Here is an 18,877-nt window from a genome sequence, read left to right as displayed (position 1 = left end):
TCAAATCACACCCAAGATCCCAGCCCCGAGACTGTCCATACCAAACCTACAGCATGGATACACAACAAAGTCCCTCCCGATCCTCCCTGAAAACCTCTCTCCCTTCCGCCTACGCCGCCGTCAACGCAGAGCAACTGATCGGTTCATCCCTCCAACCGTCCCATGACGAGCAAGAAAAGTACCTATCAGGCCGGCCTCGCGCAACTCCACAACACCTGGGAGTTGCCCTCCAACATGCGCACCAGATCCAGGCCCAGAAAGATGCCGAAACCATGATCCTAGACCGCATTATCGATCTACTCTCGCTACCTTCCTCTCCATCCGCCGACCCAGCCGCGCCTTCAGCTGCGGATGCGCACGCCTTTAAATCCGCCCTCCATATCTTCCGAACCGGCGACTACGATAGTCTCATCATGGAACGCAATAACGAGGGAAATTGCGGCTACGGCCTCTGCCCGCGCGAGTATCGCAATCAAAGAGGCCGGAATCAAACCTTTCAATTCAAATGGGGGGCTAAAGGCAGTGGACCCGGTGGTCGAGGGCGCAGCATGGATATCGTGCCTCGCGACAAGTTGGAGAAGTGGTGCTCTGACGAGTGTGCAGAGAGAGCTCTTTTTATTCGCGTGCAGCTCACTGAACAACCCGTGTGGGAGAGGCGAGCCGCTGATGAGGGCCGCAGCACGAGTATTGAATTACTGGAAGAAGCGCGTGCCAAACGGCCAAAGCGGAGGACTCAAGGCTCGACATCGGCCGCGGCTGTTGCGGCGGACCTGCAGAAAATGAATCTCCAAGATCCGGAGCGCGCGCATGAACTTGCAATGGAGCGTGGGGATACTAGTTTGCCATTCCGCGGAGGCCGCGTGGATGTTCAAATCAAGGAAAAGGCACAAAGCAGTACACCGTCTGCAAGTGCTCCGCAGTGGCGGCCAGAGGATGCCAAGGGTGGCTCGATCGAGGGTTATGTTCCCCAGGATCGACGAGACAACGACGCAATGGACCTCGACCAGGGCGATTTGCTTGACCAAATCTAGAGTGGATGGCACAGAGGCCATGGCATGTTTTGTGGCGTTTCTACTTCTACTAGTTCTATACCCTGTATGCATATGATATAAAACCATACGCAGTTTGAATAAAAAGGAAAATTCTACGCAATAGCCAGATGAATATTGATCTCCGACAGCAAGACGAGAAGGGCAAGTCATTGCGTAGTCGTGACCACTGGTCTTTGAGACCATCGAACACAAAAATGTTCAACGGCTCCTACGTAGTATCACCCTGGAGGAACAAATGTTCCACCCAAGAGCAAGTACGCGAGGGACAGGGACAAGTAATTGGCAATCAAGCGTCATCTCCGTCAGGAGAATCGGCGACACCTTTGTCAACGGGAATCATGATTTTTATTCCTCATCCATAGAAAGCCACCATTCTAGCTAAAGCCGTAATAGCCAGGGTCGGGGACACGCCAGGAGTCGGCCGAAGACAAAAAGACTTTTGTTTTTCGGGGTGCTTATCCAGCATGCTGGGTTTAGCGGGGACCGAAGCGGCGGGGGCGCTCGGCCTGCTGCTGCTGGGAAACGGCGACGACGTTGACCTTGAGGTTGTCGAACTGTGAAAATGAAAATGTTAGGAGACCGATATGGAGGGGTGAATATATCGCTGGTAGGCCAGAGTCAACTTACGCCGAGGTTCTTGAGCAGGTCCTTGGTGTCGGCATCAACGTCGAGCTGGCCGGACTCGGTCTGGGAAACATCCAGAGCGGAGACCTCAGGGACGTACTGGTCCTTGCGCTCACGCTCCTCCTCCTGAAGCTTGAAGGAGATACCGCGGACGGGGCCACGCTGAATGCGCTTCATCAGGTGGGTGGTGTAACCAGCGATCTGTGTAAGAATTCCAGTCAATTTCTGCAATCGCAAGTTGTGTTTCGTTCAATATCGCTCGGTCGCGGTTGCATGTCGTACCTTGTTGCGGAGACGCTTGGAGGCAATGATGGCGATCTCATCGCAGATGCGCTTGTTGGTCTCGAAGTCGAGGGTGAGCTTGGGGTAGTAACGCTCAATGATGACCTTGGCGGACCGCTTAACGGTCTTAGTACGGACGCGACCCATTTTGGCGAATGTTGGCTGGACGGATGTTCAGTGACAAGGAATCAAAGTGAAGCCCGAACTTGGATAACCTTGAGAGGCGCTTCGCTAATTCCTGTGCGGGTCCTTGCCCTAATCCAGCCCTAATCAGTCACGTGAGCAGATAGATAAAATCCTGCCTTATGTAATAGAATACTGCCGGGCGGTGAAATGAACTATGCCCAATAGTGTATGTATCATTCTGTTTAACAACAATCGATGATTATTTATTACTGCTTAGATGAATGTTAGATCGAGCTAGGCGGTGTTCGTAATGAAGAGAATGAGAGTGAATGCATTTGCTTATATCACAGGTTTCAGAAGGGTAATAAAAGTAGCTTTACAAAAGCCTCCCCGGTCTAATCGTACAACTCTTTGAAATGTTTCGCTCGCCAAATCTTAGTCTAACACTCAAGAGCTCTGCTCCTTGCTCCTCGCACCTGCCTTGAGATCATTCATGAGAAGGCGAGCAATATCCTCGGTACCCTTCATGGGCTGTCTGCCGGCCTGCGGCCGCTGCTGGTAACGGGGTCGGTCAAGTCGAGGAACCATGTTAGCGTGGCGGTGCGCAGCATCAGTGATGCTGGCAGGGCCTGGCTTCTTGTAGTCTTCAATACCGTAGGGAGCTTTGGAGGATGCACCCGCGCGGTAGGAGGACAGCCCAATTCTGCCCTCGGAGTCGACAGCGGCGCGGATCGGAGTAACCCAGTACTTGGCACCTCCAGGGATGGTAGCATCGAAGAAGGTCAGACCAGGTGGAGAACCTTGGTCCATGAAGGTCATGGCGTTCAGGTCTTCCACGGCAATACCACCAATACCCGCAATAGCCCGCGACATACGTCCACGGAATCTACCCTTGGGACGCAGAATACGGGCCTCCACAGGTCGTTGGTAAGCCTGGGGACCGTATTGCGGGTGGTTATATGTCAAAGCGTGAGAGCGAGTGTATGATAGACCGGCAGACGGGTGTGTCTTAGGAGGGCCAGTCACAGCATATTCAGGCGCGGAAAGCTTGGTTCCGGGAGACTGGTAGTACTTCCGTCCAATGCGCTCGCTCGGTACGGCAGGGGATGATGGAAGATCCAGCAACTCAAAGACGACCGGGCCCAGGGCAAATGGATCGGTACGCAGGGTCTTGATGTACGTCTGGAACTCCTCATCGGTCACCTTGGGCGGCTGGAGGGTTTCCAAGTCCGCTCCATTGTCCTGTGCCTGCTTCCGGGCCTCCGCGGTACGCTTAGCCACGAAGCGCTCACGCAGCTTCTGGAGCAACTCGGGCTTCTTGCGGGTGATCTGGCTCAAGTACGCAGCGAACTCGGCCTGGGTCATGCCAGCAAGCCACGGGCCAGAGTGTCGGTATTGCTTGGCTCCGGGCTCTGCGAGACCCTTGCTGGTCTCGGTGTTATCGACATGCGTCTCGAACGGGCTCTGGTGTCTGGGGACAATGCTTGTCGCGTAATTGACCTTGGCAGGCAAGGACATGGGCATGTGCAGCTCCTGGAACTTCTCGAGGGTCATCGTGTGATCGGCGGCGGACTCGAAGTCGGTGACATGTTCGTAGGTATCGAGGGCATGAAGGCGAACAATGGGTCTCGATGATTTCTCTGATGTCGACTTAGCGGGGAGAGCTCGCTTCAGACCCCAATCGCCTCGGGCAAGCGACTTTTGCGGCGTAACGATCGAAGCCCGGATAGGGTGAGGGAGTGTTGCGGTTTCCGACTCAAAAACAGCCTTGGACGATGGGGGATCGTGAGGAGGCTGCAGAGCTTGAGGAAGTGCAAATAGCCGTGACTTCCGCAAAAGATTCGCCGTTGGCGATAGCCTGGCGGTCGCCATGTTGTTCAATGCCTGGTTGAATGGAGCTGGTTGGGATCGCGCGAGAAAAGTTGACCGGAGCCACGGGCCAAGTCGATACGGTGGCCTACAAAAGCCGAAAACGCAACTCCGCCGATAGTGTGGAGACGGACCAGACAGCATCCACTATTTACCATACATCGCATAATTACTTTCTTTGAACATAACTCCGAAAAATAAGCACTATCTCTATATCATTGATGTCATATAGATATAACCTTTGAAACTGACCGCGCCATGATACTAAGCGCCGACCTCCTGCAGAGAGCTGATTGTATCTGCCACAGTCTCCGTGAAGGACCGATACTTGATTCCCAGGATCTCCTTTGACCTGCTATTATCGATCTCATAGATATCCGATGGGAAATCACTCTGGGTGTCCTTGGCGGGGAGCTTAGATTCCAATTCCGAGTGGGACTTGCGCACCGCATCCACAATCTCCTTATTGGAAAAGAAACCAGCAGTGACAAAGAATCTCTTACCACCAGCCTCAGGGACCTCGATGGCTCGAACGTGTGCAAGTGCCACATCACGAACATCAACGTAGAGGAACGTGCCCGTGGGAGGAATCTGCTCTTTGAAATGGCCCTGAATGATGTTTCGCATCCGCTGGTTGGATGTGTTGATGGCTTCGAGCGAATTCAGATAGTGGACAATAGGACCAAACACAAGTGGGGGGTTGATAGTGGCGATGTCAAAGTTAGGCTTCTCCTTCTCAACAAAGTCCCAGGCGGCCTTTTCGGCGAAGGTCTGTAATAAGACGCTTGATTAGCCCAGCCCGCGGTTCTTTCGTGTGAGAGGCACTTACCTTGCTAGCTCGGTAGACGTTGGCGTGATCCAAAGCCTCTTCCCAGGTAACTGGGTTCCATTCCTTCTCGCTGTAAACCTTCGGGTGCTGCTTGGGGTTCACGATGGCAGCAAATGACGAGGTGATAACAACACGCTTCACGGTAGGAGCATAGGCCTTGATAGCCTTCAGAATGCCAGTAGTTCCCTTGATCGCGGGGTCCAAGAAATCTTTCACAGGGTCCTGAACGTTGAAGTGGAAAGGTGATGCGGTGTGAAGGACATAGTCGAATGGAGGGTTAGACTTGACAGCCTGTTTCGGCGGCTTAGTAGATGAAGAGATCTTATGAATATGTATATCACCCTCTTACCTCGTCGAACGCGCCATCTTGAGCAACATCCTTGACAATCACGTAGGAAAGCTTCTCCTTTGGCACATCTGGGTGGTTCTCAAGGATTCGTTTACCCTTGTCGTCGGAGCGCACAGTAAATACAGTATCAAAACTAGATTGAATGAATCAGAATAGTCATGAAATAATCGTTTGTGTCCGATTCTATGTACCCATGCTGCAGCAGAATGTCAACAATGTGAGCGGCGATAAAGCCGCTACCGCCTATTGGAATCGGTTAGATCTATGACGTGGAGTGAGTGGAGGAGTTCACCGCGAGGGAGCGTACCAGTCAAGAGAACTTTCACCATTGTTGCTGGATTGGAATCAGAGTCTAAGAATAATCGCTTTGTTCGAGTATCTAAATTGAGAGGGAGAAGAAAGGTGCGTTAGACAGTTGAGGAACTCTCCGGCTTTTATGGTTCCCCCAGAGGCCATACCCCTCGATCCCGTCATTGCTCTCCACTATGGGCCCCCACGCAGGAGATAGAGGGCAAGAGTTCACCACGACTGCTTACAAATAAGCCTGAAGAGTCTGCATTACAAGGCAAAAATAGGGTTTAGTTTCAGGATTTAATGATTCGATAAAGCCGCGTAACCCTGCCTCTCAGTGTGGACTTCGCTCCGGCGATGTAGTCGGTTATATTTCCGCTGTTGACTTCGGAAACGCAGAGCGACGCTTCCGTAGGTTATGCAACGAGTTAACCTAACCTCAACCCACATAGTGCAGGCTTTACTAGTAGTTCCAAATTCGAATGACCCCTTTGTGAGTATTAATTGTATGAATGATTGGGCAGTGGTGTAACACAAGCCTTTTTGTCTGTTGGCTCTGATTTGTACAGAACTTTTGTAGTACTGGACATGGATGCCTCGATCGATTGGAAGCAGGTCCCACACGCTGACTAACTCCCGCAGGGCGGTCAAGATTCTGCCAAAAGAGGGTATATAGTTACAATTTGGGTCCTTCCTGATGTCCTTCGGGACATTTGGTCAAATGAAAATATACAGAGAAGATTAGCATGGCCCCTGCACTAAGGATGACACGCTCAATCAAAGAGAAGCTACCAGTTTTTTTTTCGTTCCCTGCCCTTCGTTGAGGTAGGAGCACATCGTGAAGTTTTGCCTACCGGGGTTCGAATCATGGCGGAGGCAAGATTTACGTTCTTCTTTTTATTTATCAATCTACCACTGCTCCACGCCTAGCTCTTCCAGGTTCGACGAAATAGCTAAGGTGTATGCACTAAGACTACACCTTGTGCCGATACACGGTATCTTGAGCGGGGAGACCCCATTGGCTCTACGGTAATCTAAGAAGATCTCAAAGTGCAGACTTGGGCGCATCCCTTACATTCACCTTTGCTGTACGACCTAACACCTGCCAGCTGATGGCCAAGAGTCTGGCCTGAAATCCACAGCTTCTAGGCGTCCAACACTGAGATTACTCTTTAGTTTGCATGATACCTTGTGGTCCTGATAGAGGATGATCGGGGGCTGAATGTCCTTCGACACATTGCCGCTATAGTAGTGTGCTAGTGTACTAGAAATAGCAAGCAAGAGAGTCTAGAATGAGCTGGAGTTTCCTGTAAAGGTCTGTGCTATGTTACACGGAAGGAAATGTTGATCCTGTAGTTCTTGTATGCGGCTAATATGGTAGCTTGACCTAATATCCGAGGTAATTGTACACTTCTCATAGTTGCGACACTTTTGTTCTTTTTTGTTACTGGAGCAATTCGCTGCATAGCTGAGACAGTATTGTTGAAGCAGTCATTAAGAGAACTAGATGTGAGAGGAAAGTGAATCGGGAGCCAACAGTAGTGGATGACACCAGTTGACGAAGTTGAGCAAGCCGCGCCCAGGCAGGACCCGCGCTTGCGCCCGCCCCGTGGTCCCGTGGTCTGTGCACCCCGGCTTCGACCTGAGGCTCACACCTGACCCTCCTCCACTTCTCCCTCCCATGCACCCTGCCACCTCTGCTTTACATCTACGTTTTAGAGGCTGGCTTCCAATGTCCACTCTGCGGGCTCGCTCGCAAACATGGCGCAAGCGAGTCCTATCACTGACGTGACCCAGCGGTTATTTGCGGATCTGAAGTCGAAGAACGATGATATCAAGGCCCGAGCTGCTTTCGAGCTCCACGACAATGTGGTTGCCGTCTCTCGAGGTGAATCGCAATTTCGATGGACTCTGTGAGCTCATAGGCTCTGGCTAACATCTTTGTCTCTCGCCTCCTACAGATTGGCCCTCCGAGAAATTCAACGAGTTTTACAACGCCGTCAGCCAGCGGATTGCGCAGCTGGTGGTAACTGGCAGCGACGCCAATGAACGAGTGGGCGGTCTCCTCGCGCTCGACCGACTGATCGATTTTGATGGGGTGGATGCTGCTCAGAAGACCACTCGATTTGCCAGCTATCTACGAAGCGCCCTTCGAAGCAACGATAATGCGGTGTTGGTGTGCGCAGCTCGATCACTTGGACGGCTGGCCAAACCTGGTGGGGCACTCACGGCCGAGTTGGTTGAAAGCGAGATCCAATCCGCCCTGGAGTGGCTTCAGTCAGAGCGACAGGAAAGTCGACGATTTGCAGCCGTCCTGGTAATTCGGGAGCTAGCCAAGGGCTCCCCCACACTACTCTATGGGTTCGTGCCTCAGATTTTCGAACTGGTCTGGGTCGCACTTCGAGATCCGAAAGTGCTCATTCGAGAGACGGCTGCACAGGCCGTGGGAGAGTGCTTCGAGATCATCGTGGCCCGAGATTCATCTGTCCGCCAATCATGGTTCGCCAGAATATATGAAGAAGCCTTACTGGGGCTGAAGTCCCACAATATGGATTGGATTCACGGATCCCTCCTCATTCTGAAGGAGCTGTTCCTCAAAGGTACAATGTTCATGAAGGAGCATTATCGAAATGCCTGTGAAATCGTATTACGTCTTAAGGATCACCGAGATTCCAAGATCCGCAACCAAGTCGTCCTCACAATCCCCATCCTTGCTTCCTACGCCCCTGCCGACTTCATCGAATCCTATCTACACAAATCCATGGTTTATCTTCAAGCCCAACTCAAGAGAGAGAAAGAAAGGAACGCGGCGTTCGTTGCTATTGGCAAAATTGCCAATGCAGTGGGACCTGCCATTAGCGGATACCTCGATGGAATCATCATATACATCCGCGAGGGACTTGCAATGAAGGCGTGAGTGACGAGTCTTCCTGATATTAATTTCCATAAAAGGACATTCCAGCTAACTTGCAACAGGAGAAACCGTGCGGGAGTTGATGAAGCTCCCATGTTCGAGTGTATTAGTATGCTTTCGCTGGCAGTCGGACAAACCCTCAACAGCCACATGGAGCAGTTGCTTGACGCCATTTTTGCATGCGGTCTTAGCAAATCACTGACGCAAGCCCTGGTCGATATGGCCCATTACATCCCTCCCATCAAGCCCATTATCCAGGACAAACTTCTTGACATGTTGAGTATTATACTCTGCGGCACATCGTTCCGACCACTTGGCTGCCCTGAAAACCGACTCCCTCCTATGCCGGCATTTGCTAGGGATTTTGGCCCCCAAGAAAGCTACTCCGATGCCGAAATTGCGCTCGCTCTTCACACACTTGGCAGCTTCGACTTCTCTGGTCACATCTTGAACGAATTTGTTCGTGACGTTGCGATCAACTATGTGGAGAATGATAATCCCGATATCCGAAAAGCATCGGCCCTCACATGCTGTCAGCTGTTCGTGCATGACCCGATTATCAACCAGACTAGTGGTCACTCAATTCAAGTTGTCAGTGAAGTCATTGACAAATTGTTGACGGTTGGTATCGGTGACCCGGACCCTGAGATCCGACGCACGGTTCTCTGGTCTCTAGATCGGAAGTTTGATCGTCACTTGGCCCGCCCCGAAAACATTCGTTGCTTGTTCCTAGCGGTTAATGATGAGGTCTTTGAAGTCAAGGAAGCTGCTATCTGCATCATCGGTCGCCTGTCTAGCGTGAACCCAGCTTATGTCTTTCCCCCACTGCGGAAGCTACTTGTCAACCTTCTTACTGGACTGGGATTTGCGAACACTGCCCGCCAAAAGGAAGAGACTGCTCAGCTCATCAGCTTGTTTGTCTCCAATGCAACCAAGCTGATCCGATCGTACGTCGATCCCATGGTTACAGCACTGCTGCCCAAAACAACCGATGGCAATCCTGGCGTCGCCGCCACGACGCTCAAGGCTGTGGGAGAGCTTGCCAACGTGGGTGGTGGCGAGATGAGACGCTACCTACCACAGATCATGCCCATCATTTTGGAGTCGCTTCAGGATCTTTCCTCCCATACCAAGCGCGAGGCAGCCCTACGGACCCTTGGGCAATTGGCCGGAAACGCTGGCTATGTGATTGATCCGTATCTTGAGTACCCTCATTTGCTTGACGTCTTGATCAACATCATCAAGACAGAGCAAACAGGTTCTTTGCGGAAAGAGACCATCAAGCTCGTGGGTGTGCTTGGTGCTTTGGATCCTTACAAGTACCAGCAGATCAGTGATGTGGAGCCCGATGTTCACCATATCAATGAGGTTCAAAATGCCTCGGATGTTGCCTTGATCATGCAGGGTCTTACTCCATCTAACGAGGAATACTACCCCACGGTGGTCATCCATACATTGCTTCAGAATATCCTGAAAGAAAATTCGTTGGTTCAATACCATTCGGCAGTCATTGATGCGATCGTTACCATTTTCAAGACACTGGGCTTGAAGTGTGTTCCATTCCTGGGACAGATTGTTCCCGCATTCATTTCGGTCATCAGGAGCTCCCCTGCTAGCCGACTCGAATCTTATTTCAACCAGATGGCTATTTTGGTTAACATTGTGCGTCAGCACATTCGTGCATTCTTGCCGGAGATCATTGACGTGATCCGTGAATTCTGGGATGCGTCATACCAGGTACAGGGTACGATCTTGGCCTTGATCGAGGCTATTTCAAGGTCCTTGGAGGGAGAGTTCCGGAAGTACCTAGCTCGCCTGATCCCCCTCATGCTAGACACGCTTGAGAAGGACACCACACCACGCCGTCAGCCGTCGGAGAAAATTCTTCATGCCTTGCTAATATTCGGCAGTAGTGGGGAAGAGTACATGCATCTCATCATTCCTGCTATCGTACGTCTCTTTGAACGACCGCAGAATCCGCAGAGCATTCGTAAGTCTGCCATTGACAGCTTGACGAAACTGTCGCGCCAAGTCAATGTCTCCGACTTCGCTTCCCTCATGGTCCATTCTTTGTCGCGAGTCGTGGCCACTGGCGACCGCGTCTTGCGTCAAACTGCTATGGACTGCATCTGTGCCCTCATCTTCCAGCTTGGCCAGGACTTTACACACTACATCCATCTCTTGAGCAAGGTTCTCAAGCAGCACCAGATCACTCACGTCAATTATCAGATCTTGGTGACAAAGCTTCAGAAGGGCGATCCACTTCCGCAGGACCTCAACCCCGAGGAGAACTATTCATTCCCCTCCGATGATACGAATTTCGCGGAGATTGGACAGAAGAAGATCGTTGTTAACCAGCAACATCTCAAGAATGCCTGGGATGCTTCGCAAAAGTCCACCCGTGAAGATTGGCAAGAATGGATTCGACGCTTCAGTGTTGAACTCCTGAAAGAATCGCCCTCGCCTGCATTGCGAGCATGCGCCAGCTTGGCAGGTATTTACCAGCCGCTGGCCAGAGATCTTTTCAACGCTGCGTTCGTGTCTTGCTGGACTGAGCTGTACGACCAGTATCAAGAAGAACTGGTCCGCTCCATTGAGAAGGCCCTTACGTCGCCGAACATCTCGCCGGAAATATTGCAGATTCTCCTCAACCTTGCGGAATTCATGGAACATGATGACAAAGCTCTCCCCATCGATATCAGAACTCTGGGCAAGTATGCCGCTAAGTGCCATGCTTTCGCCAAGGCCCTGCATTACAAGGAACTCGAGTTTGAGCAAGATCAAAACTCCGGCGCTGTCGAAGCTCTGATAACCATCAACAATCAGTTGCAGCAATCCGACGCAGCAATTGGTATTTTGCGAAAGGCACAGGCATACCGTGATGTCGAGCTAAAGGAAACATGGTTCGAGAAGCTGCAGCGCTGGGATGAAGCTCTGGCTGCCTACAAACGACGCGAGAAGACTGATCCGGATTCCTTCGGCATTACCATGGGCAAGATGCGCTGTCTGCACGCTCTCGGTGAATGGAAGGTTCTGTCCGATCTTGCGCAAGAGAAGTGGAACCAGGCATCGTTGGAGCACCGCAGAGCCATCGCTCCACTTGCTGCAGCCGCAGCATGGGGTCGTGGCCAGTGGGAGCTGATGGATTCGTACCTGGGTGTCATGAAAGAACAGTCCCCCGACCGATCGTTCTTCGGCGCCATCCTTGCCATCCATCGCAACCAGTTCGATGAGGCGAACATGTACATCGAGAAAGCGCGGAATGGCCTTGATACCGAACTTTCGGCCTTGCTTGGAGAGTCATACAACCGGGCATACAACGTGGTTGTCCGCGTTCAGATGCTTGCTGAACTGGAGGAGATCATCACCTATAAACAACACGTTGGTGACCCCGAGAAGCAAGAAGCCATGCGTCAAACTTGGAACCAGCGCTTGCGAGGATGTCAGCAAAACGTAGAAGTGTGGCAGCGTATGCTCAAGGTCAGGGCTCTGGTTACTGCGCCTCGCGAGAATCTGGACATGTCCATCAAGTTCGCCAATCTCTGCCGCAAGTCCAACCGCATGGGCCTTGCCGAACGGTCCCTCGCATCTCTGGAGACAGTCATCCGTGATGCCAATGGCACGCGCACCATTGTACCTCCTGAGGTGATCTATGCTCGATTGAAGTTCCGTTGGGCCAATGGAAACCAGCATGAAGCCTTTGATGAGTTGAGACGATTCAACATGGAACTCAGCGAGGACCTTTCCAAGTTCAATACCCTCCTCGCCTCGCAAAACGAGAATCATGGCATGAATGGTGTCAACGGCATGGCAGACCCCAACCACCCGGATGCCGTCAGCCTGCGCGAGCGGGTCGGAGATGCCGCAAAATCCAGAAAACTTCTCTCCAAGAGCTACCTCAGACAGGGAGAATGGCAAAGAACTCTCCAAAAGGCGGAATGGAAACTTGACAATGCTCAAGATGTCCTTGGCGCCTACTCAGCGGCCACACAGTACAACCGCGATTCCTACAAGGCTTGGCACGCTTGGGCTCTTGCAAACTTTGAAGCTGTGCAGACCATCGAAAGCGATATCCAAAAAGCCAAAGCAGCCAAGGATGAAGAGAAGAAGTCGTATTTGCCGCCTCCCAAGTATGTACATGACTATGCCATCCCTGCCATTCGTGGTTTCTTGCGGTCAATCGCTTTGTCTTCAGCATCCTCCTTACAGGACACACTGCGATTGTTGACCCTGTGGTTCGCACACGGTGGCGACCATGAAGTCAACACCGTTGTCACCGAAGGCTTCACCACAGTCAACATTGACACTTGGCTTTCTGTCACACCGCAACTTATCGCTCGGATCAACCAGCCCAACATCAGAGTCCGTGGTGCAGTTCACAGACTCCTCGCTGAGGTTGGCAAGACACATCCTCAGGCTCTGGTGTATCCTTTGACAGTTGCCATGAAATCCAATGTTGCCCGACGCTCACAGTCTGCGAGCAATATCATGGAAAGTATGCGCCAGCACAGCGCCAAACTTGTCGAACAAGCCGATCTCGTTAGTCATGAATTGATCCGAGTCGCTGTGTTGTGGCATGAGCTGTGGCACGAAGGTCTGGAGGAGGCGTCGCGTCTCTACTTCGGTGATCATAATGTCGAGGGCATGTTTGCAACACTTGCACCTCTTCATGACATGCTCGACAAGGGTGCCGAGACTCTTCGCGAAGTTTCATTTGCCCAAGCCTTCGGACGCGATCTAGCGGAAGCTAAACATTACTGCATGCTCTACCGACAGACAGAGGAAATTGGCGATCTGAACCAAGCTTGGGACCTTTACTACACTGTGTTCCGCAAGATTAGCAGACAGCTCCCGCAATTGTCGATCCTTGACCTAAAATACGTCTCTCCTCGCCTGAAGGATTGCAACGGTCTGGACCTCGCTGTGCCTGGAACGTACCAGAGCGGTCGACCGATTATTTGCATCGTCAGCTTTGATCCGATCTTACATGTCTTGCAGACGAAGAAGCGACCAAGACGTATGACTCTCACAGGCAGCAATGGTCTCTCCTACATGTATGCACTCAAGGGCCACGAAGATATTCGACAAGACGAGAGAGTCATGCAGCTCTTCGGGCTGGTCAACACTCTTCTGGACAACGATAGCGAAAGCTTTAAACGCCATTTGTCCGTTCAGCGTTTCCCCGCTATCCCGTTGTCGCAGAACTCTGGCCTACTCGGATGGGTGTGCAATAGTGATACCCTGCATGCTCTCATCAAGGAGTATCGTGAAAGCCGCCGCATTCTCCTCAACATTGAGCATAGGATCATGCTTCAGATGGCTCCGGATTATGACAGCCTCACGCTCATGCAGAAGGTTGAGGTCTTCGGATACGCCATGGACAATACTACCGGCAAAGATCTCTATCGGGTCTTGTGGCTCAAGAGCAAGAGCTCCGAAGCCTGGCTTGAGCGACGCACCAATTACACCCGATCCCTGGGTGTTATGTCCATGGTTGGTTATATCCTTGGTCTGGGTGATCGTCATCCTTCCAACTTGTTGCTTGACCGCACGACTGGCCGTGTGGTTCATATCGATTTCGGTGATTGTTTCGAAGTGGCCATGCACCGCGAGAAATATCCCGAACGGGTTCCCTTCCGCCTGACTCGTATGTTGACATTCGCCATGGAAGTAAGCAACATTGAGGGAAGCTACCGCATTACGTGCGAGGCCGTTATGCGTGTTCTTAGGGAGAACAAGGATTCCCTCATGGCTGTTTTGGAAGCCGTAAGTCTTGCTCTTTTCTTAAATTATCTGTCCCTTCTTTCCCTGTTTTTTTTTGTCTCTTTACTGCCGAAAATCTACTGACTTGGCTATTCCAGTTTATCCACGACCCCTTGATCAATTGGCGCTTGGGTGCGCAAGAGTCCCCTGATCGATCGACTCTGACCGCCGAACGTCGCCAGTCACTCATCGAGGGACTCAATTTCGAGCATGGCATGCAACAAAACAGCGTGTCTCGCCCCCGCCGACCATCAATCATGGACGGTGGCATTCTCGATATCCAGGACGGCGGCACTGAAGCTCGCGAGGCACAGAACGCTCGCGCTCTCCAGGTCCTAGCCCGAGTCAAGGAGAAGCTAACTGGTGCTGATTTCAGACAGAAAGACGAACTGAATATCAGTGACCAGGTGGACAAGCTTCTCGCGCAGGCCACCAGTGTGGAGAACATCTGTCAGCACTGGATCGGTTGGTGCAGTTTCTGGTAAAGTGGCAGTTTGCATTTTTCGAGCCTGTGAACCGAACCATCCTTTTTTTCATTCAAGGTTCTCAGGTCTGGCTATGATGTGATACGACGAATTCCGTCTTTCTTGACACGTTCATACGAGGCATAATCTTTCTTTGCTATCTTTTTCTTTTCAGTGTATTTAGAGTACCCCCCTTGTTGTCACATTCTTCGTTTGCTTATTTGATTCCACGGAGTGTTTGCTGTTCAATATTGCTGTTTCCGTCAGACCGAGTCCGTCATCGAGGTTCATCGCATTCAATTCCCTGTCTAGATGTAAGACTTAAACTATCTTAACGATTGAAGACTTTGCAAGAATCTCAAGTAAGGATATTTCCATGTAAATTCGTTGATCTAATCTGGTCCTTGCAATGTGTTCAATTAGTTAAGGTTACGAGTCCCCCATGTGACTGGGGTAGAATCTGGGGAAAGACCACACTGCGAGATCTCGCATACTAGTTAAGCGGACTGTTAAATTCGGAGATAAGACCAGTATAGATCTGTTAGTTGATAAGATATAAAATCAAGACTCAGCTACTCTGAAACGACTGTACTGTCTCCTAAGCGATCTTGCGGGCACCAAGCTCGAGATTGACTTTGCCGAGGTCGGTCCGCCAGACGAGGAGAAGCTGCCCCGGAATTCACGTTACCCTGCAGCTCGGGCCTCGCCTTATGACCTCTTCCTCTCCAGACCTCCCCCCTCCTCATCCTACCACGTCTTTTGACAACTATGGGTGACTGAAGTTGGCGCAACTGGAATACCTCCAATATGTCAGCCCCAGATGCCACCCCGACTGCCCCGGCGCCGGATGCCCCCGATGCGCCCGATATCCACCCCGTGGTTCGCACTGCTCTGCGCATTAGTCTGAGTGCCAAAGAATACCGGGCGCTCTACAGCCTGGTGGGTAAACGGGCCCCAGGTGTCCAAAGGAAATTGATCTCGCCGTCGCAATATGATGCGATCGCCCACTCGAAGAACCGACGCAATGAGGCCGCCGTTCGCGCGTCGTTGCGGGTGTTTGTTGGCACTGGAGCTGCCCTGAAGCTGGTGGAAACGATTATCAGTCGGATACGAAAGACCACAGAGCAGTCAGTATACTTTCAACAGATGCATTTTTCGAAAATATTCTTCCTTGGCTCTCTTTTGCTAATATTTTTCGACGTCATTCAGGAAGAAAGTCCGCACCCCGCTACTCCGCTCTCCCAACTTCCGCCTTTCTCTGTCCCTGTCCCTCGTGCTTCTACTCCATCGTCTGCTTTACCGTTTTCTCGTTCGAATCCGGGCCAACTTGTGTACCGATGATGCGAAACCATTCCGTGAGCGAAACCCGCGTGTCGCGCGCGCGTTGACGTCGCGGTTTTCACCGGCCGTGGGCGCAAGTGTGGCAGGCTTCGCTTTGGGAATATGCCCTCAGGACCAGCTCCGGCTGACTGTGGCAATCTACACGGGAACAAGGAGTTTAGAATTCCTTTATAATGTCATGGATTCGAAGGGGTGGCTGGATAACCGCCCGTGGTGGTTCGGCAGCTGGCTGCTGATGCCAGTCTCGTGTGCACAGCTCTTCCATGCCTTTGTCTTTGATCGAGAAAACACACCAAAGGTATGTTTAGTATCGAGTGCTATTAGTTAACAAATGACTAACAGACACAAAATTATAGTGGTTTGGCAATGTCATTCTAAGGCTCTCGCCGAGCTACATTCCAGGCCGACCGGAGGCACTACCAGAGGGCGTTTCCTGGCCGGAGAAGGATCAGATCTTGGACTCGCTTGCTTCCATTGCGAGCCTGCGTTGGCCGTAAGTTGCGGTGGACTCCTGGTTGCTTAAAGCACATTGGCTTACTCGCTATAGGGCATTTATCTCTCCAACCCTTCACCCGTCTGACCCTAATACACTGCCATTATCGGTCAAGTCCATCTCCCCGATTACTGGGCCTGCTCACCCATCGATCGCTCATTTATCCTGCGCTTTGCTCCACCCAAGCGTCCCCAGCTGTAACACCGCATTCGTGCATCACATCCTCCTCTCGGTGCCCCCCTTGGCGCGGTTCCTCACCGCCGTCAGTCTCGCGCTGACCATTCCCAAGTTGAAGACTGTCCTGGCGCAGCCCATTACTTCGATCAATAGCTTGTCGAAGAGAATTATTACCATGACTGCTGTCCTCTCGGCGGCCGTGGGTTCTGCTTGGGGCAGCGTCTGCCTTTTGAACAATACCCTGCCCCGCTCGACACTCCCGACCAAGCGCTTCTTCCTTAGCGGTGCTCTGGGTGGTCTTCCATTTGCACTTTTGGCAAACAGCCGCAGCGTGTTTATGTATTTCTTCCGCGCTGCGGTAGATTCGGCTTGGAAGACTGGTGTCAAGCACGGACTGTGGAAGGGCGGCCGGGCTGTTGAGTTGTGGCTGTTTGTGCTGTCTTGGGCTCTCATGGGATCAATCCTCGAGGCTCACCCATCAGCTGTCCAGGGCAGGGGTCTACGAAAGGCACTGGCATGGTTGCGAGGAGACGGGTTTGTCGACCTTGAAGAGGTTGAGAAGCGCAAGGCACGACGGGCGTTGAAGAAGGCGGATGCAGAAGCCAAGGACGAATAAACGAGATTTTGGTATTGATTTTCGTGTGGTGTCTGGTTTATTTTTTCTCTTTGTTCTTGTTCATGTTTCACTGTGTTTCTATTTTTCGAGCTGAACATAAATCTCGGCGTTGCTCCGTCACGCTGCTGGAACTCACTTTCCGACTACTCCACGTTTCCAGGGAACCACTCGGACTTCATTCTCCGCATCCGATGATCATCGATATCAACCTCCGAGCTCCGAGCATTAATAGTCGGTGTAGACAGCTTTGTTCTTTATTTCAAACTCTTCCAATCGCTTTGACTTTTATCTTTGTGTCTTTCTCTTCACGACCGGAAACGACTTGCCATTTTCTTTCTCAATTACGTTTCTCCCTCTATCCCTATAGATCCTACACAATGTCCGCCCACAGAATGAAGATCGGCTGTGCTGGTCTGGGTCGTATGGGCAAACGCCATGCCCTGAACTTCCTCGAGCGTACGCCCCGAGCAGAATTGGTTGCTGCTAGCTCGCCTGATCCTGCCGAGCTCGAATGGGCCAAAACACACCTGGAACCCTTCGGCGTGCGGCTATATCAGAACTACGACGACATGCTGAAGCAGGAAGGCCTTGAAGCTGTGGTGGTTGCATCGGCGACTGCAGTGCATGCCGAGCAGGCAATTAAAGCGATCAATGCCGACAAGCATGTTCTTTGTGAGAAGCCGCTGTCGACTAGTGTTGAGGTGGTGAGTTAAGCACCCTTCCTTCATCCTTCATTCCCATAATTCTCTCGAGGCAATGCATGTTTAATGTTAACTGACACTACCTTGTGCCCTGGATATAGTCCCAATCCGTCGTGGACGCAGCTTCCAAAAAGCCCCATCTCAAAGTAATGTGCGGATTCTCACGCCGCTTCGACAAATCCTACCGCGACGCATACACCAAAATGCTCGACGGCGCAATTGGTTCTCCCTCCGTTCTGCGCAGCCAAACATGCGACAAACTCGATCCCTCCGGCTTTTTCGTCGCCTACGCCCAATTCTCCGGCGGTATCTTCGTAGACTGCTCCATCCACGACATCGACCTAGCCCTCTGGTTCTTCGGCGCCGGCAGCAAAGTCAAATCCGTCTCCGCGGTAGGAATCACCGCCGTCGAGCCAGATCTCCGAAAACACAATGACCGCGACAATGCAGTCGGTCTGGTCGAATTCTACGATGGTCGGATTGCTTACTTTTACGCATCGCGCATGATGGCCGCTGGCCAGGAAGATACGACTGAAATCATCGGGACAAAGGGTAAAGTCACGGTGAATACGCAGCCGGCGATGAATCATGTGCATGTGTTCGATGATAGTGGTGTGAGGAGGGAGATTCCGCAGACTTATTATGATCGGTTTGAGTATGCCTTTGTGACGGAGGCGAATGAGTTTACGGCTTCGGTTTTGGATAGGACGGCGTTGCCGTTGGATTTGGGGGCTGCTGTGCAGGCTGTGAGGATTGGGGCTGCGTTGCAGGAGGCGTTGGTTTCGGGGAAGAAGATCTTTTTTGATGAACAGGGGGAGCGGACGGAGGTTGCCAGGTTGTAAGCACAAGGGGATTTTGATGGATGTATCGGTTGAGACCTATAGATTGTGATTTAGTATGTGGTTTGGTAAATACAAATGAGGATTTTCATGCAATGATAATGATTTCCGAGCTTCTTCTGGATGAAGGCAGCGCCAAGGGTATAT

General features: G+C 51.7%; 7 protein-coding genes across 7 annotated transcripts; 4 read left to right on the top strand and 3 right to left on the bottom strand.

The window, feature by feature from the left end:
- Positions 1-53: 53 nt before the first annotated feature.
- On the top strand, positions 54-1,031 carry N7473_005729 (Rtr1/RPAP2 family protein phosphatase; the record flags this gene model as incomplete). Its single annotated transcript, XM_057151669.1, has 1 exon — positions 54-1,031. The coding sequence occupies one exon, from the start codon at positions 54-56 to the stop codon at positions 1,029-1,031; it is 978 nt and encodes a 325-aa protein (XP_057009474.1).
- A 494-nt stretch (positions 1,032-1,525) lies between these two features.
- N7473_005728 (40S ribosomal protein eS17) lies at positions 1,526-2,105 on the bottom strand (the record flags this gene model as incomplete). Its single annotated transcript, XM_057151668.1, has 3 exons — positions 1,526-1,606; positions 1,680-1,877; positions 1,959-2,105. 3 exons carry the CDS (start codon positions 2,103-2,105, stop codon positions 1,526-1,528), a joined length of 426 nt encoding a protein of 141 aa, XP_057009473.1.
- Positions 2,106-2,531: 426 nt separating this feature from the next.
- On the bottom strand, positions 2,532-3,956 carry N7473_005727 (mitochondrial 37S ribosomal protein bS1m; the record flags this gene model as incomplete). Its single annotated transcript, XM_057151667.1, has 1 exon — positions 2,532-3,956. One exon carries the CDS (start codon positions 3,954-3,956, stop codon positions 2,532-2,534), a length of 1,425 nt encoding a protein of 474 aa, XP_057009472.1.
- Positions 3,957-4,217: 261 nt separating this feature from the next.
- Positions 4,218-5,460, bottom strand: N7473_005726 (SDR family oxidoreductase; the record flags this gene model as incomplete). Its single annotated transcript, XM_057151666.1, has 5 exons — positions 4,218-4,724; positions 4,783-5,073; positions 5,132-5,264; positions 5,323-5,374; positions 5,439-5,460. The coding sequence occupies 5 exons, from the start codon at positions 5,458-5,460 to the stop codon at positions 4,218-4,220; spliced, it is 1,005 nt and encodes a 334-aa protein (XP_057009471.1).
- A 1,723-nt stretch (positions 5,461-7,183) lies between these two features.
- On the top strand, positions 7,184-14,584 carry tor (putative TOR pathway phosphatidylinositol 3-kinase TorA; the record flags this gene model as incomplete). Its single annotated transcript, XM_057151665.1, has 4 exons — positions 7,184-7,310; positions 7,384-8,335; positions 8,399-14,102; positions 14,198-14,584. The coding sequence occupies 4 exons, from the start codon at positions 7,184-7,186 to the stop codon at positions 14,582-14,584; spliced, it is 7,170 nt and encodes a 2,389-aa protein (XP_057009470.1).
- Positions 14,585-15,277: 693 nt separating this feature from the next.
- Positions 15,278-17,190, top strand: N7473_005724 (uncharacterized protein; the record flags this gene model as incomplete). The annotated part of the gene is made up of 4 exons (XM_057151664.1): positions 15,278-15,690; positions 15,773-16,202; positions 16,261-16,397; positions 16,452-17,190. The coding sequence occupies exons 1-4, from the start codon at positions 15,371-15,373 to the stop codon at positions 17,188-17,190; spliced, it is 1,626 nt and encodes a 541-aa protein (XP_057009469.1). The 5' UTR covers positions 15,278-15,370.
- Positions 17,191-17,252: 62 nt separating this feature from the next.
- Positions 17,253-18,767, top strand: N7473_005723 (putative NAD binding Rossmann fold oxidoreductase; the record flags this gene model as incomplete). The annotated part of the gene is made up of 2 exons (XM_057151663.1): positions 17,253-17,894; positions 17,993-18,767. 2 exons carry the CDS (start codon positions 17,253-17,255, stop codon positions 18,731-18,733), a joined length of 1,383 nt encoding a protein of 460 aa, XP_057009468.1. The 3' UTR covers positions 18,734-18,767.
- Between the last annotated feature and the right edge of the window lie 110 nt (positions 18,768-18,877).

This window comes from Penicillium subrubescens, assembly GCF_028828155.1.
Source record: "Penicillium subrubescens strain IBT 31985 chromosome Unknown utg000004l_segment0_segment0, whole genome shotgun sequence".
Taxonomy (NCBI): domain Eukaryota; kingdom Fungi; phylum Ascomycota; class Eurotiomycetes; order Eurotiales; family Aspergillaceae; genus Penicillium; species Penicillium subrubescens.
The sequence above is the reverse complement of the archived record's forward strand: the minus strand, read 5'-3'. Positions and strand labels throughout refer to the sequence as shown.